Source organism: Zootoca vivipara, chromosome 17 (genome assembly GCF_963506605.1).
Source record: "Zootoca vivipara chromosome 17, rZooViv1.1, whole genome shotgun sequence".
In the NCBI taxonomy this organism is placed as follows: Eukaryota; Metazoa; Chordata; class Lepidosauria; order Squamata; family Lacertidae; genus Zootoca; species Zootoca vivipara.
This window is the reverse complement of record NC_083292.1, coordinates 16,271,688-16,296,381: the sequence shown is the minus strand read 5'-3', so window position 1 is coordinate 16,296,381 and position 24,694 is coordinate 16,271,688. Positions and strand designations below refer to the sequence as shown.

The window sequence follows — 24,694 nt, the reverse complement described above, 5'->3', positions numbered from 1 at the left end:
CCAGGCAGAGCTCAGACAAGATTGGAAAGAACGGAGTGACCCTGCCCAAGAAGCAGCTGCTGGGTCGCAATAAATCAGCAGAGCGAGGAAACGCAAAACAACGGGAGCATTAAAACCCAAAGCAGGACAGCAATTTCCTCTAGTGAGCCATGAAATATGGATTCCATAGTAGCAAATGTACTCATGAATTCGAACTCACCTTCCCTGCCCTGGTGCCCCTGCAGCTGATCCTGGGAGAGGGGTGAAAATCTCTACAAAGGGTTCATGGTGGACCAAGCCACTGGTCTGCTGGAGTTAATAGAGGCTTCTCCAGGAAAGTGAATGGGGTCCATCAACCCTCAACCAGCCCTCATCTGCCTGCCTTCTTTCTTACAACCGGGGTGGGGTGGGGTGGGGTGGGGGTGGCCCTGCCTATCGTCTTTCCCCTCAAGAATTCAGCAATGAAGAGGATGGGAACAAAATTAGAGCTAGGCCACATTCACACCATGCATTTCAAGCACTATGATATAACTTTAAACAGTCATGGCTTCCCCCAAAGGACCATGAGAGCTGTAGTTTGTTAAAGATGCTGGGATTTGTTAGGGGGTCCACCTATTTTTCTCCCAGAGATACAATTCCCAGAATGGTTTAACAATCTCTGTAGAACCCTCATCACCCTGAATTACAGCTCCAATAATTTTTGGGGGGAAGTCATGCCTGTCTAACGTAGTATCATAGTGCTTTAAATATATGGTGTGAATGTGGCTTTAGCTGGTTCCACCAGTCATTGACTCTGCCTCTGCCTGCCATTGGCTCTGGCTCCATCTACTGTTGGACTCCATGCCTTCTGCTCTACCAGGGTACTGGCTGCCACAGGCTGATGCACTGAAGTCCCAGAATAAACTAGCAGAGAGTCATCAGTTGCCCCTTTTGGCATTAGGGTTGCAGGACTCAATAGTGGACAGGACTTCTGTGCCTTTAATTGCCCTGCTCTCTTTTGAGTCTGGAAACCTTAAAGAGAAACCAGCAGACCCTTTGTTTAATTTCCAAGCAAAGGGTCTGCTGGTTTCTCTTTAAAGTTTCCAGGCTCAAAAGAGGGCAGGGCAATTAAAGGCACAGAAGTCCTGTCCACTATTGAGTCTGGCAACCCTATTTGGCACCCTCAGAGGTACTGGTCCTTAATAGACCTCCCAAGCAGAGTTGCCAAGCCTTCTTGTCCTCCTGGACTGCACTGCCTCCCTCTCCGATTGCTTATTCACAACCTTACCAAGATGTGCTGAATCTACCAGAAATCACTGGTGGCTATGTGGCTCATTGGCAGAGCACATGTTACGCATGCAGAAGGGCCCAGGTTTTATTCCCAGTTTCTCCAGTTATCAGGGCTGGGAAATACCTGCCTGCATGAACCCCAGGAAGCCAGTCAGATCAGACAGTCCTGAGGTAGACTGACCAATGATTTGGTGGAAGGCAGTTTCCTATGTTTATGGGTGACTCAGGAAGCTGAACAGTGTCTGCCAGCCACCACAGGTGCAACTGGCCTCATGGCTTTGCCACCTGCTTGGTAGGGGCTTGGAAATTTGATTTTATCACTCCGGTTCTACATAATTTGCACTAGCTGACTGGGTTCAACTTAAGGTGTTGGTCTTAACCTTGAAAGTGCAGAAGGCTGCCTTTTCCTTGCACCCTCTGATTGACATCTGAGGCCCGGCTCCAAATGCCTCAGCAGGCAAGGGTGGTGTCAACTACGGGCAGAGCCTTTTCTGCTGCAGCTCCTACCCTATGGAATGCTTTCCCAGGTGAGGTCTGTCAGGCCCCATTGCCATTGAGAAACTTTCAGTTAATTGTGTCATTTTTTTTCTGGTTCAGTTCAGTGTTATTTTTGTGCTGCTGCAATTTGTTAAACAGGTTGGATAATGTTAACTTAAATAGGAGCCTTGGAGCTGCAATGTGTTGACATCTCAGTGCATATCTTGTCCTCATATTTCCCCCCCCCCTCTTTTTGGCAAAGAAATTAAAAGGAAGCAATTGCTTTCTTCTGTAAAGCTTCTGATTTCTGCAAATAAATTAAAAGGGAGCAATTGCTATCTTCTGTAAAGCTTCTGATTTTGTTTTAAAACATCTACCGTATGTTTTTATTATGTATAATATGATGAGTGGGGGGAAAATTAAAGCCTAGGTGGAGCTTAAAAACATTTTTAAGGGGTTATGTTTGTTTTGTTTAGTTTATTATTACGAGTGTCTGTTAGCTGCCATGAGTCTCTTTGGGGAAATAAGGTAGAAAAACTGAAATAATATAATCAAAGGCACACTATTACAGAAGAGAGTGTGTGGCGGAGGCGGCAGCAGCTGACTTTGGCTTCTGGAAGCCTGTTACAAGATACACACAGAGGTTTCTTCTGCTACATGATCTCCAGACCTGAGAAGGCAGCCAAACTTAGACCCGGAGCAAACCCCTTTGTAATTAGTTCAGATTCTCAGCCACTGCTTAAAATGACTCATACGGCTAGATGCCTTGCTGCTGCTCATGTTCTGTGCACACATTTCTACAAGTCAGGATCTGAGCATCTGCTTCCGTCAGTCACCATCCATTTCTCTCATCCTTATGGGCACCAGTTCGGAGGAAGCACTCGCGCCAGCGATGCCATTGTGGCACTGACCATTCCAGATCTGCCTTCTTCAGGGACTCATGTGACCTGGAGGTCTGAGGCTCTGCTATCTCTCCCTCTTTCTCTTTTGCCCTTCTCTCTTCTTCAAGGCCCATTTTCTCATCGGTGCTGTGATAAGATAGGAAACCACTTACATGAAGTAGGAAAGGAAACGCCATCTCAGGCCGGCAAATGGTGTGGGTGGATGCGGCTCCGTCGTAGAGCATGTGGCCTGCAGCTCCAGTTACAAATGTTGGGAGATGTAGGAGAGGCAAGAGGAAGGACTTCTTGACACAGTGCATAGTTCAGTTGTGGAATTTGCTTAAAGAGGAGGCAGTGATGGCCACAAACTTGGATGGCTTTAAAAGAGGGTTAGACAAATTCATCTTGATGGCTATTAGCCATGGGAGCTATTGTTCTACCTCTACTGTGAGAGCCACTAAATGCCTCCGAATAGTGGTTGCCACAGGAGGGGAGAGTGCTGGTGAGCTCAGGTCCTGCTTATAGGCTTCCCATTGAGGCGTCTAGTTGGCCACTGTGAGAACAGGATGCTGGATTAGATGGCCCACTAGCCTGATCTGGCAGGCTCTTCTCGTGTTCGTATACAAGGTTCTCAGGCTCTAGGAACTTGGTAAGCAATACTGGACTCAAACTTTTTTTTGGCAGCCTCATATATAAATATTCAGCCACTTAGTTCTGGCTTCATGGTGTATGCAAGGCTTTGAGTGAAGAGGGTTCCAGAGTCAATTCCAGATGGCTCTCGATTTCAAGTACAAAGCTGGGAGAAAGCAAGGGGAAGAGCCATAACTCAGTGCTAGAGCATCTGTTCTGCATGCAGAAGGTCCCTGGTTCAGCCCCTGGTGTCTCCAGATAGGACTGGGAAGGACACCTGTTTGAAACTCTGGAGAGCTGCTGCCAGTCAGTGTAGAGAAAATGGACCCCAGTGTTCTTACTTGGTATAAGGCAGCTTTGTAGGTTTCTGTGATACAGAAAGAGTCCCCAAAGATAGAAAGTCTAATTTTGTTGAGTAATCCTCTGCTTTTCAGCAGATTCATGAACTGATTAAATTCACATCAATTTGCACATTCCTTAAACACCCATATAGGCTCTGTTTTCAAATACTAGAGGATTTGTGAGATAAATGTTGATGTTGTTTAAGCAAAAGCTGCCGTGTATTACTAGAGGGGAAGGGCATCCTTCATACTGGCATATTCTATTCCCTTTCACCAAAACCCAAAGAGCCCCCAAATGCAAACCCTTAGCTTACATCACCCTCAGCCACTACCAATTAATCAACAAAAAAATTAAGTTGATTAACCTGCTGGTGGAACTGTTCAAAGCCTAGTGTGTGAAATGTTGGTTTTGTCCGTCCCCCTTACAGTGTGTGTGTGTGTGTGTGTGTGTGTGTGTGTGAGAGAGAGAGAGAGAGAGAGAGAGAGGTGGGGTGGGGTGGGGTGGGGAATGAATCCCCCAAATGTTGGAGGGATAGGGTCATTCCACACCTGTCCGTATCTGTGTGATGCAGGCCCTGCTCAAGGCGAGAGTCTTGCCAAACCTCTCAAGAAGCCCTGCACTGGTGGTGGATGTGTTCTGTTCATCTGTTTTCTTGCACTCAATTTGCTCCGGCCCTTCTTAGCGCCTCTAAGTGGATTGCGCTCCTCCCAGCTGTCTTCTCTGGGCATCGAAATGCTCAGTGTTTGAGGGGATAGAATGGAGCACTGTGGCAGTCTCTGAGCACTGAGGGCAAAGGTAGAAACTGACTTCTTGTGGGGGCTTTTTTGCTCTTCATCCTCCCTCCAATGAGTCAAACCAGATTCCTCCTCCTCCTCCTCCTCCTCCTCCTCCTCCTCCTCCTCCTCCTCCTCCTCCTATCCTGAGTGGTGGGAGGGATCAAAACTTTAATCTGATGTAGATTATATCCATCCACCCCCTCCCTCCTTCTCTTCCTCTTTCTTTCTGTTCCTCCCTCCTTCCCTTTCTGCTGCTGCTCCCCTCCTTTCCCTTCCCTTCCTGCTTCATCTCTTCAAAGAAGTGAGCAGAAAGTTAACAAGCAGAAAGAAAGAAAGAAAGAAAGAAAGAAAGAAAGAAAGAAAGAAAGAAAGAAAGAAAGAAAGAAAGAAAGAGAGGGAGGGAAGGAAGGAAGGAAGGAAGGAAGGAAGGAAGGAAGGAAGGAAGGAAGGAAGGAAGGAAAGAAGGAAGCAAATGAATGAGTAAAGGAAGGGAAGAAGAAGAAGAGGGAGAGCTCTCGGAATAGAGGCACCCTGCCACTTGTGCCCAGTGGAGCTCTAGATTTGACTGCTGCCGCCTCTCTCCCTTTGCTCCTAAGGACTGCCTTTCATGGAACCAATTGCCCGCTTCCTTTTCTAAGCCTGTCTCCCGGAAAGGCAGCTTCAGCATATTATGGGCAACTGTGTGAAGTCTCCACTGAGAAACCTCTCAAAAAAGGTACGTCCCCATCCCCCCCCCCCGCTCCCACTGTTTAGATGTGCGCTGCTTGGGTCGCCATCCCAGCATCTTTGGGACACTTGGTGTCGCTTAAACAGGTAGGGAGGGTTGGTGGGAAGCAGGTGGAGGTGTGTCTCCCAAACTCCCCGCCTAAAGTTGGTCATTGGTCGGGCGGCGCAGAGGCTGAGAACAGTCACTTGTGGGTGTTTGTGTGCATGAAAGCATGATCCCGTCCATGTGCAATTGTGTGTTGACACAGAGGTATGTGCAGTTGTGGGCACATATTTGCAAAACATGGGGCATGAGGCACTAGGAAGCACTCCAGCACAAGCTGCATCTAAATGATCAGGAGATGCTCCTCTTGGTATAGGTGCCATTAAGTGCCTTGAGGAGTGTGCAGGAGACCCTCTCAGGATTGTTGTGCCCAGTGCTTTTTTTCTGGGGGGACGCAGGGGGATGCATACCCCTAAACATTTTGTGAATCTAAGTTTGGCTTCATTGAGGGACGGTATTTCAATATTAGTAGGAAAATGAGAGTACCCCTAAACATTTTTAAAAGAAAGAAAGCACTGGTTGCGCCCCTTGTTGGTTGATTACAAGTGTGTTCATGTTTCTGTACCTAAACATACTAGCACACATGTTTTGTACAAAGCTACCATCTGAAGCATCTTCCTACGGGTGTAGGTGCACTCATAGTTTTGTGGATAGATGTGCAGAGTGCAAATATTCTCCATTAGGGACACAACTAAAGGGTGCCTAGTTTGTGGTGCATTTTGTGTTCTCGCAATCAGGCTGTTTGAGCCACAAGCACATATCCTGGTTAGGTTGTCCCCTGCGCTTTCATGAGGGTCTGTGATCTGTCATCCCTGTTGAAACAAATACCGTATTTAAGGGTTTTGCTGGCAGTTACTGCACTCTGGGACAGGGGAAGATGTGACTTTTCCTTCCCAAATCCCCCTCTGTTCTTCCCCGGTTTTCTGTTGGGGGGTAGGTCCAGCCCCTGTTTCTTCAGCCCCACCTTCTGCATTAATGTAGGTCAGCCCTCCCAGCAGTTATGTGCCAGTCCTCATTTACCCTTGAAGAATCACTTCCATGGTAAACAACAATGACCTTTAAAGCATGAAATGGACTGGATCTTGCATCGTTTAGGGTGCACGTTTTCCTATGTGCTGCTTCACACCCCCTTTTCAATGAGACATTGTCCTGTCTCCCCCATCCATGGGGGTAAGTTGCTGGGCCTTTTCTGGGATAGTTCGTACCATTTGGAATTATTTGTTGGGGGAAAGCCATAATGTTAATTTAAGCACATTGTTGATGCTTTTTAGTAGTTGATATTAACTGGCTGTTGATGCTGCTGTTAAGTTCTGTGTTTATAACTCAGCTGAGGGTTTCAGTGCGTGTTTTCATCTACATAGCGAAGTGTTTGGATTTTAGCTGTGTGATCAGTTGTGTTTCAAGGTTCTCTCTCTCCCCCCCCCCATACATTCTTATTGAATCTTCCTGTGATTTTCTGCTGTAATCACTTCAAGTAACTTCTGGCAGAGAATGCAACAGATACGCTTTACAAACAAAACTAGCAATACAGCAGAGCACCCACATAGCATTTACTGATTCCCCGCTTCCCCTTCCATTTCTATGCTTTGGCAAAAAAAAGGTATATTCATGGAAATAATTAACACACACACCCCGCAACTGAACTGTGAATGGAGTTCAACCTGGAAGGTGGGCACACTTTTGCCCAATAACACAACCAGGCACATCCAACTTATTGTGGCATCAGTGGCAGTGCATGCGTTTGTCCACAGACAGCTTCTGGGTCATGCGGCCAGCATCACAAAGCCGGTTCTGGCGAACCAGAGCAGCGCACGGAAATGCCATTTACCTTCCCGCCGGAGTACCACAGCGCCACCCGCGTGAACAGCACCCATCTGTTAAAAGGATGCTGGTGATACAGGGAAGGGCCGTAGCTCTATGGCAGAGCACCCTCTTTGCATGCAGAAAGTCCCAGGTTCAATTCCTGGCAGCATCTCTGGGTAGGGCCAGGAAAGGTTCCCTGCCTGTAACCCTAGAGATTCATTACTGCCACCCAGTGAGGACAATACTGATCTCTGTATAAAGTAGCTTCCTGTGTTCTTAATGACAAGTGGAGCAAGGGGTTATTAAAACAGAAGGAATAACGGAAGTGAGCCCACCCTGTAAGCAGATGCAGATATTTGTGCAGGTTCACAAGGATGTGAGTTTGTGGGATTGTGCAGATGGTGCTTGGGATGAACGTCTATGCTCCTCTGCGTGTATCTGTGCGCACATCAATCCAGTTATGCACAGTGACGTAGCCACACATATGGACAGATGCTTACATCTATGCCCCACACCTATCTCTGTGGGGTGGCCTTCTCCTCGATGAACACATGTCTGTCCTGGCATGTGTATAAGCTTCCCCCACATATGTGCTCCTGGTATGTAAATGTCAGTATTTCAGATCCCTCCCTCTCCCAGGTGGTATGTGCGAGTGTTGGCATTCAGCCAGTGGACTGCTTTATGTTGAAGTGCTCAGAATAGTTTGTGGACACAGCAGCAGCAGCAGCAGCAGCAGCAGCAGCAGCAGCAGCAGCAGCAGCAGCAGCAGTGTAGCGGTAACATGGGTGGCTGTTGAGCTGGCAATGGAGGTGATTCTCCACCATTGCAAACTTCAAAATAATCTGGACAAAATGCTTCCTAAATTTGCTTGCTGAGAGTCCTAGCAAATGGATATTGAACAGACTCACAAGGCTTAATTGATAGATTAATCAAAGTAAAGTTTTAGTTGACTGACCGATTGATGGAGCCAATTTTTACTAATGGTTGAAGTGTTTTTGGTTCAGGCATGTCTTCCTAGATAACAAAAAAGAAGCAAACTATCCCATGTTCCAATGAACAGAGCCTTTGTTTTGACATGCCGTGTGCTGTCTTGTGCTTCCTTTAGTATCTCCAAGAGGCACCCCTGGTACTATCCAAATGTATTTAACCCATTAATTGTTTGTGGGGCAGGTCAGACGTAAGCTGCTGACATCCTACTGGCCAGATACATCTTACTAATAGTTTTCCGAATGCCTGACACAGGAGTTCTAAGGTCAGGGCCGATGAAATTCTCTTTCCAGAAGTTTTAAGCCAATGAAAGGAGGAAGTGCTCTCTCTTAGTGTGTGGTAGGGCCGGCCCTCTGCCTAATGGAAGGGCCAACTCTGACACTCAAGTTATCCCACCAATGCCTATGATGAAATGATGAGCCTGTTTTGGGTTTCACCAGAGACAACACACACACACACACACACACACACACACACACACACACACACCTGTCTGTTCGGCATGGAGCACAATGCCAACCATGCTTCCCTCTCTGGAAAACTTTGTTCTCTGTCCCATGTAGCAAACAGAGGGACATCTCTTCTGTTGTGTGGTCTTCATGAGGACACTTCTGTTCTGAGCTGTGTACTTTGCTTTCTGTCACATATGTGTTGTTGTTGTTGTGGATTCTGGCCTTGATGCTATTCTTGCGCTGTGATGCCAATAGCATCATACCTTGGCAGATTGACTCAGGGCTGTGTGTTTTTGTTAAAAAAAGAAAAATGCCAGCTCCCATCAAGCCGGATGTGTGTGTTGTGCAACAAACACACGTGGCCTCTAAACACAGCCGTGCATGCAAATCTGTGAGCATCTGTGTCCGTGTTCTCAGCCCTGCCAAAAGGAGGCTGCAATGCTTTGCAGCACTGCCTTTTATTTTTAATTTTCGGAAGGAGATTGCCCAAAGCTGCCAGCAGCACCATGAAGAAGCAAGCTCTCGTTCTCTGTCTCCCATGAAAACAACGATGGGGTTGTTAATGTTTACTGCGTACGATCCAAAGGCATAACTGCCAAGTTTTCCCTTTTCTCGCGAGGAAGCCTATTCAGCATAAGAGAAAATCCCTGAAAAAAAGGGATAACTTGGCAGCTATGTCCAAAGGTCCCTGTGAAGAGAAGACGGCTAGCTTTTTATAGCTGCATGAGAATGTCAGGATGAAACGTTTCTGCCAGAGCCCAGGCCGATACATTGCTATATAAGGCAGCCGTTGCTTCTCCAGTGGGGCCAGGAACTCTCAAGACCAGATTCCACTCTGGGCCCCCAGAATGCTGCTGGGAGGTGCCTCTTGTGAAAGCAAAACAAGACAGCACCCCACGTAATGTGGAACAGAGGAGGGTGGTGGAGGCTGAGCAGAATTTCTGATGGTGAGGGAGCCGAACAGGCCTGCATTAAGTTTGAGTGAATGACCAAAGGCCCGCTGTGCCCTTTGCCACTGATTCAGTAATACTTGATATTTTGCTAAAAAGAAATACGCTTGGCATTGAAGCCCTGCTCTTTGAAGTCCTGATCACATAAATGCACAGTCACTTCTGGGATTTCAACAGGCACTGCCCTTCTGCTTTCTTCCTTTACATTATTATTATTTACAGGTAGGTAGCCGTGTTGGTCTGACGCAGTCAAAACAAAATAAAAAAATCCTTCCAGTAGCACCTTAGAGACCAACTAAGTTTGTCATAGGTATGAGCTTTCGTGTGCATGCACACTTCTTCAGACACGAAAGCTCATACCTATGACAAACTTAGTTGGTCTCTAAGGTGCTACTGGAAGGATTTTTTTATTTTGTTGTTGTTGTTATTATTATTATTATTATTATTATTTCTTCACTATTTTCAAAAATGAAACCCAAAGCATCTTTAAAAAATGAACATTAAAAACAAGGATAGAACAACCTGAAATGCACAAATAACATGTAGTTAACTATAAGGACTAGAAACTTACTTTTTAAAATAAAAAACCTGAGTTGCAGGACACTTAATTCTGTGGCCATTGCCCATTTTGTGCCTGTTCCCATATGATCACAGAGCCCTATATGACCAGACCTAACTCCTGATCAAATGACCAAATAGTGTATATTGAATGCATGGAGACAGAGGTGGGATTATGGCCCCACTAGAACACCAATTCATTCATTGGCTCTTCTGAACAGATCGCTTAAGTCTGTCCTTATGTCTCCTGCATACAGACTGCTGGTGAAATGGAGCAGGGAAATCCAGCTGCGATGCTGGTGTTCCACACAATATCTTTTCCTAGGTGTCACCAAGGGTAGACACAATTGGAGAGACGCAGGTGGGTGGCACCTGCCCCTGCAATGCCAAATTTGGGGCTGAGGCCTCTCCAGCATCCTGGTCATTCTCAGGCTTCATAGAGACTAGCAACTTTGGGAATCTTTCCCCTTTAAAAAAAATGCCCACTGACTTTCTCAGGGAACTGAGCTCTGTATGCAGTTCTGTCATTCCGGCGGTGTCACCAAGGGAATACCAGGCTGCCCTGTGTATTGTACGCAAACTTATATTGGTACAAATGGGAAGTGCTGTGGTTACTAATATGCAGCTGCTCCAAGTGTCTTGCCAGGATGTATGGGCCGCCCAATTTATGTTCAGCAGGAGCCCCAAGAGACGCTTCTCTCATCAGCCTACTCTTGAACTCACAAAGAGCTACGCCTGTGCCTTGCAGCCTAGGCATGATTTCACCTCCAATTGTTTTGGTCCAGGCAGCAGACGAGATCAGAGAAACCCTTTCTTCTTCTCTGCCCTCTTTCTAGTCTGTTGCTGGAGGGACGTCTGCAGTGCACAGAGGGCTTTTGATGTCATTTCAAAAGCGGAGTGGGGGACCTTTGTTGCCCGCTAGAAGTGAATTCTAGTCCCTGGCTGCTCAGAGCTGTAACAAACAGAAGGGGTGTGTATATTTGAAGTGGTACCGGTATGTATTGAAAGATGAGGGGTAGGGGGTGGGGGAGACAGACGTAACTTACTAAGCAAGGTGGAAATGGTTTATACACATCTTTGCTGTCCTGTACACACATATACCTCTCCGGGGAGGGGAGAGAGGTTCTGCAACTTCTCAGCAAGTCCTTGCAGGGGAGGAGACAGAGGTAGGTGCTGAGCACCTACTGGCTAGTATCCGAACGTCGCCAGCATATTTCCCCTTCCACAAATCCCTGTGGTACATTTTCAACAGCTTTACAGTTTTCAATAGTTTTAGAGTGTTATTTAGGGGTGGGCGGAGGTGGTGTGGTGAAGGGGGAGGGGAAATGTGACACTTAAAACATTTCAATATTCCTTAAAGGCAGAAGGGAAGCTCAAAGAGTCAGTCCACAGTTTCTGCTTGCGCTGCAAATGGTGACGCCAGGTTCCTGTGGCAGGAAAAGAGCCTCTGTTCAGATGGTTACGTCTGTCTTCCCCTTAAGTCTGGACTAGCCTTTGCCTACCATGTGCCCTCCAAGGCGTTTTGGATCACAACTCCCATCAGCCGCAGCATGGCCATGCTGGCTGGGGCTGATGGGAGTTGTGGTCCCAAACACCTCGATGGGCAAAAGGTTAGCCAAGGGCTAGGCTGGCCTCTCTGCTCACTGAAAGCATTGGAGCAGACCTGGGAGGAACCGGGAGGTAACTTCCTCTATTGTATCATTTGCTTGCTGCTGGTTTGGCGGAGAAGATCCACCATGAGGACAAGAAATGCTATACAGCTGTCCAGACGAGCGAGGAGGGGTCAACAGCCGGGGAGCACCAAGGCCCGCTCATGGTGCTGGCCCAGAACTGCGCTGTGATGCACAACCTCCTGGGGCCGGCGTGCATCTTCCTCAGGAAGGGATTCGCAGAGAACAGGCAGCCAGTACGTAAGTTGCACCCGGGCGGGCAAGGCAAACACTGCAGAGCCCACAGGGTGTGTGGAATCATGAGCCCTCGCCCTCCTGTGGATTGAAAGAAAAAAAGCATGTCGCCACCTGGGTCTCAAGAGATCCACATCACCTCCTTCCCAGCCCAGAATGGTTGGGGTGTGGGGAATAAGGGGAGGAATGGTCAGCACTACATCCAATAATCACTTTTCCTCTCATTCCTGTGGGTAACAGTGCTAATAAAGCAAACATGCAGCCCTTTCACGACACCCAAAATCAGCTGTTCGAGGCGACTGCCTCATTTTGGCTCGTGGTAGGGCCAGTCCTAATGGTAGGGCCGGCTAAGTTAGCATCCAAAACCTGTCACTTCACTTTGCCATATCATCAGGGCCAACTTTGAATCATTACATCTGTCAATCTGCCATGCGTGCTTTAGCTGAGATACCTGCGTTGCAGGGGGTTGAACTAGATGACCCTGGGGGGGTCCCTTCCAACTCTACAGATCTATGATTCCTGAGACACAGCAGTGGTGAGGAACCTCAGGCCCAGGGGTCAAATGTGCCCCCCCCCCCCGCATCTCTAGCTGTTTCTCAGAACTCTCTGCAGGCAACACCCCTCATTGCCCATCTCCAAAGTGTTTTTGGCTGGCTAGAATGTGTCATTGATCTCTGCTCATGGCTCTTGCTTCCCTGGAAGGAGGGTTGTGAGTGTAAAAACTGGCTGACTGTACAAAGGTAGCATTTACAAGGTGTTTCGCTACCCAGTGTTGTCTCTGGCCCTGCCCACCACTAGCATGTGGCCCTCTGAAGCTTTTCCAGTAGGGAATGTGGCCCTCAGGCTGAAAAAGGGTCCCCAACCCTGTTTTATGGGGTAAAGCTGGGCATCTATTACTCCAGGTCTGTCAATGAGAATAACCCTTACTTTGGCCCTTCCTGTGTCATGGGGAGAGGAGTCCTTAGAGAGAGAGAACCAGGCAAACTGCCACTATTAAGGTTTTACTGCGCCCCACCCCCCACCCCATCAGTCTAAATAAAAGCAGCAGGAGAAATGGGATAATGGCACACTTTGAAATTGCTGGCTTGGTGAGGGAGATGTTCAGCTCAAGAGATCCTCCTCAAACAAGGAGAGAGGAATCTTTGCTTTGGCTAGGGAGCAAGCAGGAATGTGATTAATTTCTTCTTGAAGAGGGAATCCTACCTAATTTGCATATTCCCAAACAACATACAAACCAAAACACGGCTGTCCTTTGAAAAATCCATGTCTCTCTTACTTTTGCAATGCAGTTCTCCAGCTAAGCAACACGTGAAAAATGCTTAAGCGAGTCCAGAAAAATGCACATATTGTAACATTAAAAAATGCATTATGTAAGGAGAATAAAAGGTAAAGGGACCCCTGACCATTAGGTCCAGTCGTGACCGACTCTGGGGTTGCGCGCTCATCTCGCATTATTGGCCGAGGGAGCCGGCGTATAGCTTCCAGGTCATGTGGCCAGCATGACAAAGCTGCTTCTGGCAAACCAGAGCAGCACATGGAAACGCAGTTTACCTTCCCGCTGTAGCGGTTCCTATTTATCTACTTGCATTTTGACATGCTTTCGAACTGCTAGGTTGGCAGGAGCTGGGACCGAGCAACGGGAGCTCACCCCATCACAGGGATTCGAACCGCCGACCTTCTGATCAGCAAGCCCTAGGCTCAGTGGTTTAACCACAGCGCCACCTGGGTCCCCTGTAAGGAGAATACTGAACTGCAAAAATGTGCTACATTAGGCAAAACTGCATACAATAATGAGTTGATTAGGAGAAATTTACATTAAATTGCTGATGAATTTTCATTAGGACTTTTGTTTTCTTAAATAACAATCACAAACTGATGTGGAAATGCAGAGAACTGAACTTCGGAATGGAGAGATGAACAACCGAGAGAAATGGAATGATTTCCCCAGCCCTATCTCTGGCCCACTCCTCTGCAACTCAGTAGGTTTGCCCCACTGGAAGAAGACTCTGAGCACCTGTTGTTCTTTCACAAGCACAGGAGTCGGTGGGGAACTAGCTTTGTGGGCTTGAGACCCAGGAAATGGAGGACACCCTTTTGTGGGAACCTGCTGTGGGCCTAGAGTAGCTTGATGGGGGCAAGGAGGTAGAGGCTGAGAACTGGAAGTGGTCTGCCCACTTTCCTCTGCCCTCAATTGCCTGGGAGATCTGGAGATGTTGCCCCTTCTTCCTGGGCAGCCAGCAGTGCATTTCCAGCCTGGGCTTTCCTTTCTCTTGCTGCAGCTTTCTCCACCCATCCCATCCACCCTTGAAAACAAAATGTTGGGTGTTTGCAAGTACTTCCTGCCTAGGCTGAATCATTGTCTCATGTTACCTTTGTCTGCAGATGCTCCAGTCTCTCTCAGGAGCTGCCTTTCTGCCCTAGGCATCTGAGGAATGGATGGGGCCATAGCTTAGTGGTAGAGCATCTGTTTTGCATGCAGATGGTCCCAGGTCCAATCCCCAGCAGCATCTCCAGGTAGGCCTGGGGGAGACCTCTGAGTCTGAAACCCTGGAGAGCCATTACTGCCAGTCAGGGTAGATAACTAGATGGCCCCAATGGTCTGACTTAGAAGGCAGCTGCCTATGTTTCCTGAGACGGTGCCTACAGCTTCCAGAGCCCCAGCTTTTTCCTAGGAGCCAGGGTTCTCAGGGCAACATGGGAGGGGCTCAACTGGCATGAGATGTTTCCACCAGTTTAGCCGGCCGCTGGGAGGGAGGTGACAGCAGCTCCCAGCTCCTCCAGGGAGAGCTCATCATGGCCACCAGCCTAATTCTGCCTTCCACTTTCTGTTCCTGGAAACAAGGCAATCTTGGCTCTCTGGCATGAGCATCTCTAATGAGCTGGTGTAAATCTGAGATATGGAAGGACATGGCTAGTGGGATAAGCTTCAAATAGGCAGCTCTTTCTCAGGTTCACTTGCTGGGAAGGATAATGTCATGGGGTTTTAATTCTTCCATGTGCCCTTTTTGCCTTGGGGGAGAGACAGTAGGCCACTGGCAGAGCACCTGCTTTGCATGCAGAAGGTCCCAGGGTCAACTCCTGGCAACATCTCCACTGAACATGCTCTCTCTGGAACCAAGGCCGGAAAAGAACCCTATGCACTGGGACCTTGCTGCTGGTCAGAGTAGACCAACTTGGCCAACCTGGGATAGAGTAGACCAACTTGGCCTGCCTGGGACCTTGCTGATGGTCAGAGTAGACCAACTTGGCCAACCTGATGCCTTCCAAATATTTTGGACTATCATTCCCATCAGTCCCTGCCAGCATGGCTATGCTGGAGGAGAAAATATGGCTGTAGCCAGGAGGAATCCAAAGCCTCTGGAGGGCACCAAGTTGGTGAAGTCTGCAGGAGACAATACTCTGGCTTTGATGGACCAATGGGGGGACATTGACCTCTACATATGCTCAGAGGCTCCTGCCTTAACCCTGATTTCTTCTAAGGAGCTGGCTTTAATCCCTGATGTTGTTCCCTTGCAGGACAGAGAGCTACGGCCAGAAGAAATAGATGGTAAGGTTCTTGTTTGCCTTCTCTATACCTATAAAAATGGAGTAGATAAATTCATAGTGGATTAAGACTGTGACAACTAGGCATGCTGGCTATATGATACCTCCAGATGAGAGGCAGCAGGCCAGCTGAATGCCAGCTACAAGGGTACAAGAGTGGGAGCAGGGCAGCTGCAAGTGGCATCTAGTTGTCCCTGTGAGAGGTTGGACTACGTGTGCCTCCAACCCCCTGCAGTGATCACAGCTTTAGCCTGATTCGGCTGCAGGCCAGCTCTGATGCTCATGTGCTGCTTTTGCTAAAACAGCACTGCTGGCCTTCTGGGGTTTCCAACAACGAGATGCCAGCCACCCTCACTTCCTGGTTTTGTACCAACCTGAATGATAATTCAAAAATTATATTTAAGAACATAAGAAGAGCCTGTTATATCAGGTCAATGGCCCGTCTAGTCCGGCATCCTGTTCTCAAGCAGGACCTGAGCACGAGAGCCCTCTCCTCTCCTGTGATTCCTAGAAACTGGTACAGTCGTACCTTGGATCCTGAACGCCTTGGCTCCCAAACAAATTGGCTCCCAAACGATTGAAACCCGGAAGTGAGTGTTCTGGTTTTCGAATGTCCTTTGGGAAGCCAAATGCCCAACGGGGTTTCCATGGCTTCTGATTGGCTGCAGGAGCTTCCTGCAGCCAATCAGAAGCCGTGCTTTGGTTTCCAAATGTTTTGCAAGTCAAACGGACTTCCGGAACAGATTCCGTTCGACTTCCAAGGTACGACTGTATTTGGAATCATTACTGCCTCTGACTGTGGATGCAGAGCATAGCTATCCTGGCTAGTAGCCACTGATAGTCCTATCCTCCTTGAAATTGAGGAAGTGTAAGAAGTTGCATTGTCTCACTATCCATCTGGAGGTGCATGCTTTTATTTAAACTAGGGTAGCCATGTGTCCTACTGCACCAGAGGTGGGGAACCTTATTCAGATTAAAGCTCACATTTCCTTATGGGGAAGAAACAAAACACCTCTCCTCCATCTAGACTAGCAAGAGTTCCAGGGCGCATTGTCAGAGACTGGCAGGGGTCCAAAGAGTGTGTGGCAAAGGCTGGGGGGTAGGAGTGCAACTCAGGAGAGGGGACCAGAAATTAATGGGGTCTGATGCCACCCACAAGGCAGGAGCCAGGCGCATGGGAGGAAGAAGAGTCAGGGTAGTCTGAGACAGAGGAAGGCATGCAGGATGTGGTGGAGGAAGAGGAAACTATTCAGACAAGGGAACAGCCGGTCAACTCCCCACCTAGAACCAAGAGGGGCTTGAAGAGGGAAGAGCAGCAACAACTTCCATATAGGAGAAGTCTCAGTTTGTGGGCACGCAACCCATCAGAGGAGGGCATAGGAGGCCAAAGGAGGAGTGGACCCACTATTTCTGCAACTGCTTCGCAGGGTCCAGACCTGTGGACAGCTGCCCAGAGGCTAAAAATATGGGTGCATGTGTATATCTGGAGCACTGGGGGAGCTGCTGTAAGTGCTTCACCTGTCAACAAAGAAACAACTATCAGATGTGTGACTTCCTTAGTTGGGGCAGCAGGCCATGAAGTGCATTCCAGCCAGGTGAAAACTGTGAACTGGAGTCATTGAGAGGTGTGGCTGGTGGGGGTGTGTGGTTCAGGGAGAGAGTCCCAGGAGCTGGATAGAAAGGTTTAGAGCAGGGGTAGGCAACCTAAGGCCCGTGGGCCGGATGCGGCCCAATCGCCTTCTCAGTCCAGCCCGTGGATGGTCCGGGAATCAGCATGTTTTTACATGAGTAGAATGTGTGCTTTTATTTAAAATGCAACTCTGGGTTATTTGTGGGGCATAGGAATTCGTTCATTACCCCCCCCCCCTCCATATAGTCCGGCCCACCACATGGTCTGAGAGATGGTGGACTGGCTCACGGCTGAAAAAGGTTGCTGACCCCTGGTTTAGAGGGCCATATTTAGCTCCTGGGCTTGAAGTTCCCCACTCCTGTACTATGAAAAGCACAGCCTTGGTATTTGAAGGCATTCTTTCTGTTTCAAGGGCTGTCCAGTTTACTTCCAGTTTAAAGAACCATAAGAAGAGAGCAGGAGGGGCCAAGGATTGGTCTAAAGCAGGCTTCCTCAAACTCAGCCCTCCAGATGTTTTTGGCCTACAACTCCCATGATCCCTAGCTAGCACGACCAGTGGTCAGGGATGATGGGAATTGTAGTCTCAAAACATCTGGAGGGCCGAGTTTGAGGAAGCCTGGTCTAAAGTCTCCTCTAGCATCAGGAGAGCCCTGAGAAGATATCCCATAGTTTGAAACTCCAGGACCTAGAAGAGGAAAGTAGTAGCCCTTTACTGGCCAGATGCAGCATTCAGGGAGTAAGGCTTCTGGCCAATGAATACCTAGCATAGGCTATAAAGATATCCTAGTTGCTCCAGAACACTGCTGAAGCAACTTGTGTGTTGTGCCTCAGCTGTAGGATTACTGACCATGTTCCTGAAACTCACCTCTACTGTATGTCCCTTTCCAAGGTGCTGATCTTGGTGCCTCACCTTCCTGTCTGCTTGGAACTCCTGGCCTCCCCTTTGCTTGGGCCATCACCTCTCCATGATGGTGGGCGTCCCCGTGGATCAGACACATGGTAGCACTGGGTTGGGGCTGATGAGAGCTGGAGTGCAAAACACCTGGAAGGCACCCGGCTGGGGAAGGCGATGCTAAAATATTCTGTTGCCACATGCCTTTCACACACTCCTTTTTGTCTCCATGCCAGCAACATGTCAGCTCATATGGCACGGTCCATTTTGTGGACCTCACATACCTTAGCCTCAATAGCAGGAGGACCTAGACAACATGATGCAGGACCAGGGCCTGTGGCAGAAAATCCACAGGGTATGTCCCTCCTACTCATTAATTTGAGGCACAGTCAACCCCAGTGGTAAGGAAAATAGCTCAGTGGTAGAGCATCTGCTTGGTGTGCACAGAAGGTCACAGGTTAAATCCCTGGCACTTCTAGGTCAGGCTGGGGGAGATTCCACTCTTGAAACCCTTGAGAGCTGCTGCCAATCAGTGTAGATGATACAGTGGTACCTCAGGTTACGAACTTAATTCGTTTCGGAGGTCCGTTCTTAACCCAAAACCATTCTTAACCTGAGGCTCACTTTCGCTAATGGGGCCTCCTGCTGGCGCATGATTTCCGGTCTCATCCTGGGGCAAAGTTCGCAACCCAGAGCAACTACTTCTGGGTTAGCAGAGTTCGTGACCCAAAGCGTTTGTAACCCGAGGTACCACTGTACTGAACTAGATGGACCAAAGGTCTGATTCAGTACAAGGTAGCATCCTATTTAAACCACCCCTTAATTGAAAACATTGAGAACACTATCAACACTGACTCCAGGGTTTCAGAGCAAGGAGAAATTCCTAGCCCCGACTAGAGATGCCACTGGGGGTTGACCCTGGGCCTTTCTGCATGCCAAGCAGCTGCCCTGCCACAGATGACCTATGGCCCTTCTTTTCCAAAGTGGGTTCATTCCGGGCCATGTTTGTAGCAAGGAACATGCCTCACCACCTCCACTGACAGCCACGTTCTCTGATTGGATTCACCTCGACAGAACTGAGAGAAGCCTTCAAGGAGTTTGATAAGGACAGGGATGGCTACATCAACTGCCGAGACCTGGGCAACTGCATGCGCACCATGGGCTACATGCCAACGGAAATGGAACTCATCGAGCTCTCCCAGCAGATCAACATGAACCGTGAGTGCCAGTCACCTGCCAAGGGGGCATCCCTCCTCCCTCCACAGTGCCACTCTCACTCCTGGTTAGGTTTTTCCAGTCTTCTGGGCAATGTCTTCCTCATCTTCCTTTGGGCTGCCTTTCTGCACAAGCACAACTCCCCACCCCACTTCTAGACTAGGCTTATGCTTGGCTGCTGCACTCTACGCTCTGGCAAACTTCCAGACTGGATTATTCCAACTAGGGGTGTCAAAGAAATCAGTAGAAAGTTGACCTGGGGTTGTATCAAACTACGTTCTGCTAGTAACAACAACAACAATTTATTATTTATATGCTGCCCATCTGACTAGGTTGCCCCAGCCACTCTTGGCAGCTTCTAACAATTTAAAACAGGCATCCCCAAACTCGGCCCTCCAGCTGTTTTGGGACTACAGTTCCCATCGTCCCTGACCACTGATCCTGTTAGCTAGGGATGATGGGAGTTGCAGTCCCAAAACAGCTGGAGGGCCGCGTTTGTGGATGCCTGATTAAAAACATCAAACCCACAAACAGGTCCTGAGCATAACAGCATTCTCCCATCCTATGATTTGTAGCAACTGGTATTCAGAAGCATTACTGCCTCTGGCCATGGAGGCACAGCATAACCAATTAAGTCACATCCATCCATTTCAATGGGCCTACTCTAAGTAGGACTCAGCTGGATGCAGGCCGTGGATGCAACATTCCCTTTTTTCATGGTCAGGAATGGGATCCCTTCCTGTGGATTCTGGCAGTATTTGAAAACATGTCTCCCCCCCCCCCCGAGTCCTCTCCAGGGTGAACATAACTGGCTCTTTCTCCTTGCCCTGACAGGACTTGTTTTCCATACAGCTGACCATCTTCGTTGCCCTTCCTTTGAACCCATTGCAATTTGTCTGTATTCTGCTTAAAGTGGTTGTCAGTATCTTACTGTACTCCCTCGTCGCTCTGTGTTCCTAGAGGGTGGCCACGTAGATTTCGATGACTTTGTGGAACTGATGGGACCAAAGCTTCTGGCAGAGACGGCAGACATGATTGGGGTCAAGGAGCTACGCGATGCCTTCAGGGAGGTGAGAGCCAGATTGTGCAGCCCCTTCGGTGTGTTACAAACTATCTACCAGTTCAAGGTGGTATACAGCTTGGGATCAGGATACCTGAAAGATCATCTAGCTCCTTATATGCACAACCCATCTCTTTACCTTGCAAATGGATCAGGCATCCTGCTCCCCACACTAGCCAATCAGATGCCTTGTGGAAGCTCACAGGCAGGGAATAAAGGTAAATCCCTGAGGTGGGATGAGGCCAAAGGGGGCTCATCTAGTCCAGCATTCTGTTATCACAGTGGCCAACTAGATGCTCCGACTGGAAGTCCAGAAGCAGGACCTGAGTACAGCAGGAACTCTTGTATTACATAGTCACTTGTAATTCCCAGCCATTGGTATTCAGAAGCACACTGCCTCCAACATACGTAGCCATCATGGCTTGTGGCCATGGATAGCCATGAATTTCTCCAAGGACCCCTCCAGACACTCCTGTGTGTGTGTGTGTGTGTGTGTGTGTGCGCGCGCATTCATGATTTGTGCTCCTGGTGACATCAGGGCAGTTATGTGTGATCTCACTCTCAATACTTTTGCAAAATTTTCAGGATGCATGTATAGCTTTGCTTTCAATCTGTGCATGTCCTATAACTTCCTGCTGAAAGCCTGTAGCTTTCCTTACCACAAATGTTTGGGGAGCATTTGTCCCACATTTGTTGTGCTATACTGAGGGTGCATCCCAGATGGCAAAAGTGCAGTAATGGGGAAGCATCTTGAAACAACTAATAAAGCAGAAGTGCATGTGGGCATTCTAATATAAATCAAAACGTAAGTCTTAATCTTCCTCTGTGCCCTCCTCCAGATATTGCTAGACTTCAGTTCTCCCCATCCAGAACATTTAGCAGAGTTTGGTGGGAGCTGGGGGAGGGTGGGGTGGACAGGTTCTCCCCTACCTTTGCAATGCACCTTTAAAGTGTTTTTCACAAAAGGCAGGATATAAATAACTTAAAGCAAAAAGCAGAGATGCCAGCATAGCTGCCAAGTTTTCCCTTTTCTCGCGAGGAAGCCTATTCAGCATAAGGGAAAATCCCTTAAAATAAGGGATAACTTGGCAGCTATGGATACCAGTCTGGTTTCAGTCAGGTGAGGTTCTTGCCAGAGTGGCTCAAGAGGTGAGAAAGGACATTGGCAACTGTGGAGATGAGAGGGGTGCATCCTGAGAAATCTGACTAGTTCCATCCTAACGGTCCCGGACATCTGTTGCCTTCTTGCAGTTCGACACAAACGGTGATGGAGAGATCAGCACCAATGAACTACGAGAAGCAATGAAGAAGCTGCTCGGGCAGCAAGTGGGTCACCGGGACATAGAAGACATAATAAGGGACGTCGACCTGAATGGAGACGGACGAGTGGATTTTGAAGGTGAGAGAGAGAGTGAGTGAGGGGTTTCCCACTGGACAAGCAGCAGATCTGCGCCTGGTTCCAATGAAGGACATGCCCAATGTGAGTCACGGACTAGCTAGATGCAGAGGAGTGGTGGCAGGCACCAGCTGGGTAACCCTCAAGGGAATGCCCTCCTACTGCAACCAGCTGCCTTTCCCCCTGGTTTCCCAGGATCAGAAGAGGCATGAAGAGGGTGGAGCAGAAACAGACCTGTTGACTGAGTCTCAAATTGCTTGGGAAGGACCCAGGGGTGGGGAGGCTAAGGCATCTATGGGAAGGCAGGGGCCTTCATCCTCACAACTGCCTCATTGGGGCAAGATCTACCAGGAAGAGTTGCTGTGCTTGTTAAGCCTGGCCTCCTGAGCTATTTGTTTCTTTGAATAAAGAGTCAGCTTCACTGACACTCTGTGAGTTATTACTGACCTGCCCCTGGCACTCACCCGACAATGGGTCCCGTCAGGAATTGTCCTTGCAGGAAACATTGGAGGCAGGCAAAAGCACTCAATAATGGTGTGGAGCAGGGCCTTAGGGAGAGTCCTGAGGGCCAGAAAGAGAGGCTTGGAGGGCCACATCCTGGGTATTTGTGGCCAGGCTACCTCTGCCCATTGGGGATCTCCTAAACTTGTGAAAAGTGTTTCATGACATGGACATTTGGACCTCCAACAGGAAGTCACGATCTAACAATAAAATACACATACTGTACAGTGTAAACCTGATCCTTAAGGGGGCATGCAATCCCCTACAGAAAGGGCCAAATCCACTCCCTGGTCAGGCAAACCGTTCTCCCACAGAACCTCCTTTAGCTTTTTGGCTCTCATCCATCTGTGACCAATCTCAGCTGAGTCAGTTCATAATGTCAACATTTCTAAGAAGCTGCTATCTGGAAGCTGGTGAAGACCAAAGGAAGATTTATTTTATTTTTTTTAAAAATGTCCTGAATAATATTCAATGCTTGAAGCAGCAGGTGATTGATTATTCATTATCACTATTCCTGCACAGCCCTCGGATCATCTAGTTACAGCTGCCTTCTCCAACCTGATGCCCTCCAGGTGTCTTGAACTGCAACTCCTATCAGACCCTAGTATGGCCATTTGATACTGGGGTTGGTAAGAGCACACACTGTGCTGACTGGGGCTGATGGGAGCTGTAGCCTGAAATATATGGAGGGTATCAGGTTGGTGGAGGCTGGTGGAGGCAGTGGTGGTTGGTTCCCATTGGGGCTGGTAGGGCCAACAGTAGGTGGCACCTGAGCCTATGACAGTTAAGTAATTCTAGTTTTGTCCCCCTGCTGAGTTCTACAAGGGGCAACACTGAGACTAAGGAGGAGGAGGAAGCTGACAGACAGGGCCACCACCTGGCTTAGTTGCAAGAAGGCAGGCAGCTGGAAGAATGGCTGAGGTCGGCAGACTGAGACTAGCAGAGCAGTGCCTTACTTGCCCCAATCGACCAGTGTCCTGACTCAGTATAAGGCACCTTCCTTACGCACCTTCCTTCTCTATTGTCACATCTGTACCATAAGTTTAAAGCAAATGACACCCCCAGAGAATCCTGGGAACTGTAGTTTGTTAGGAGTGCTGGAAATTGTAGCACTGTGAAGGATAGGGCTGGGCGATATCTGGTTTTCAGCACTGATTTATCACCAGCTAAACCAGGCATCCCCAAACTTCAGCCCTCCAGATGTTTTGGACTACAATTCCCACCATCCCTGACCACTGGTCCTGTTAGCTAGGGATCATGGGAGTTGTAGGCCAAAACATCTGGAGGACCGCAGTTTGGGGATGCCTGAGCTAAACATTGTGATATATCAATATATTATGATGTCTGAAATAAAGATGGAGGTATGTAGAGGCATTGGCAGGCTTCATGGTTTTTCCTGCATTGTGATTTTTGCTGGCGCCTGCTCTTGTGATTTGCTGCCTGCTGCAGGAAACAGGGGAGAACTGAGCCGGCAGAGTTAACAGGGGCTGCAGGAATCGAGAGAAGCATTGGCTGGCTTCATAGTTTCCCCCACGGTGTGATTTTTGCATAGCATGCATGCACATCATGATTTGCGATATATTGCCAGGTCAAAAATTATGAAACTGATATCACAATATGGACTTCAAACCAGTTTTGGATGACATATCGCCCAGCCCTAGTGAGGGATGCACTACAGTTCCCAGTATTATTGGGGAAAGCTAGGACTGTTGAAGTGCTACATAAATGTGTTTTAAACGTAGGATGTGGATGTGACCTCTTTTTCCTTTTTCTCTTTCCTTCTCGCCTGCAGAGTTTGTCAGGATGATGTCCCGCTGAGTATGGTTCTTGGGCTGAAAACGAATCAGCAGCTGAGGGAAGACGAGGACCTGAACGGAGCACCCAGCCCCAATGTTCCTATGCAAAGGTTGACGCACTGGCTGCGCTCGAGACAGTGCAAGATGCCAACCTGCCTCTCTGATCCAAAGTGGCCCTGATGCTCCTTCACCCTTCCACACTGTGAAAAAAGACGATCTCCAGTAACTGGAAATGTTCCTGGGTGATGCTGGGCTCCAGGACCAGCCACGTTTGCAAGCGAAGGTGACGACTCTTTCCCTGCTTTGACTCTTCCGGCAAGCACTGCAAAGGTGAAAGAGAAGGAAGGGGTTCTCTCAAACTGGTGGCTTATGGCAAAAAGCCACCTGGGATTGGTGCCTGCCACAGATTGCACTCTTTTCCTTGGTGAACTGATTGTGTATTGGCCTCATGCCTCCTTGTGTTGTTAATCATCTGTGTTGAGTTATTTATAGCCTCCCCGGAATGTTCTTGTGTCTCCCTGCGGTTATGTTAATGAGAGCAAATATACCTTTGAAATGCAAAACATAAATAACAAGAGCAAGACTTTGGCAGGCCTGGCTCTTCTGTGGGAGGAGGAGAGGTGGCTTGAGGCAGTGGGGATGGCAACAGCGATGGAGCCGGCCCTACCATTAGACAACTGCTTGAGACAGCAGGTGCAAGGAGGAGGAGGAGGAGAGCCTTGGTGGCTCTGTCCTACCTCCATTGTCAGAGGCAGTAAAAGCCCCCAAATGCCAATCCTGGGAATCCCAGGTGGAAGAGTGCTGCTTTGCTCAGGTTCCATTTGCAAGACATCTGGCTGGGCACTCCGAAAACAGGAGGCTGTACTCCATGGACCACTGACCAG

General features: G+C 48.6%; 1 protein-coding gene across 4 annotated transcripts; it reads left to right on the top strand.

Annotated features, from left to right (window-relative positions):
- Positions 1–4,536: 4,536 nt before the first annotated feature.
- CABP1 (calcium binding protein 1) lies at positions 4,537–24,393 on the top strand. 4 transcript variants are annotated; one of them, XM_035098328.2, is made up of 7 exons: positions 4,537–5,069; positions 11,603–11,779; positions 15,294–15,324; positions 18,917–19,060; positions 20,018–20,127; positions 21,369–21,516; positions 23,807–24,393. In XM_035098328.2, the coding sequence occupies exons 1-7, from the start codon at positions 5,025–5,027 to the stop codon at positions 23,830–23,832; spliced, it is 681 nt and encodes a 226-aa protein (XP_034954219.1). In that variant the 5' UTR covers positions 4,537–5,024; the 3' UTR covers positions 23,833–24,393. The 4 variants fall into 4 exon arrangements, with proteins under 4 accessions (XP_034954219.1, XP_034954220.2, XP_060125432.1 ...); XM_035098329.2 differs by lacking the exon at positions 11,603–11,779 and having other exon boundaries at positions 4,540–5,069; XM_060269449.1 differs by lacking the exon at positions 4,537–5,069 and having other exon boundaries at positions 11,756–11,783.
- The last annotated feature ends 301 nt before the right edge of the window (positions 24,394–24,694 follow it).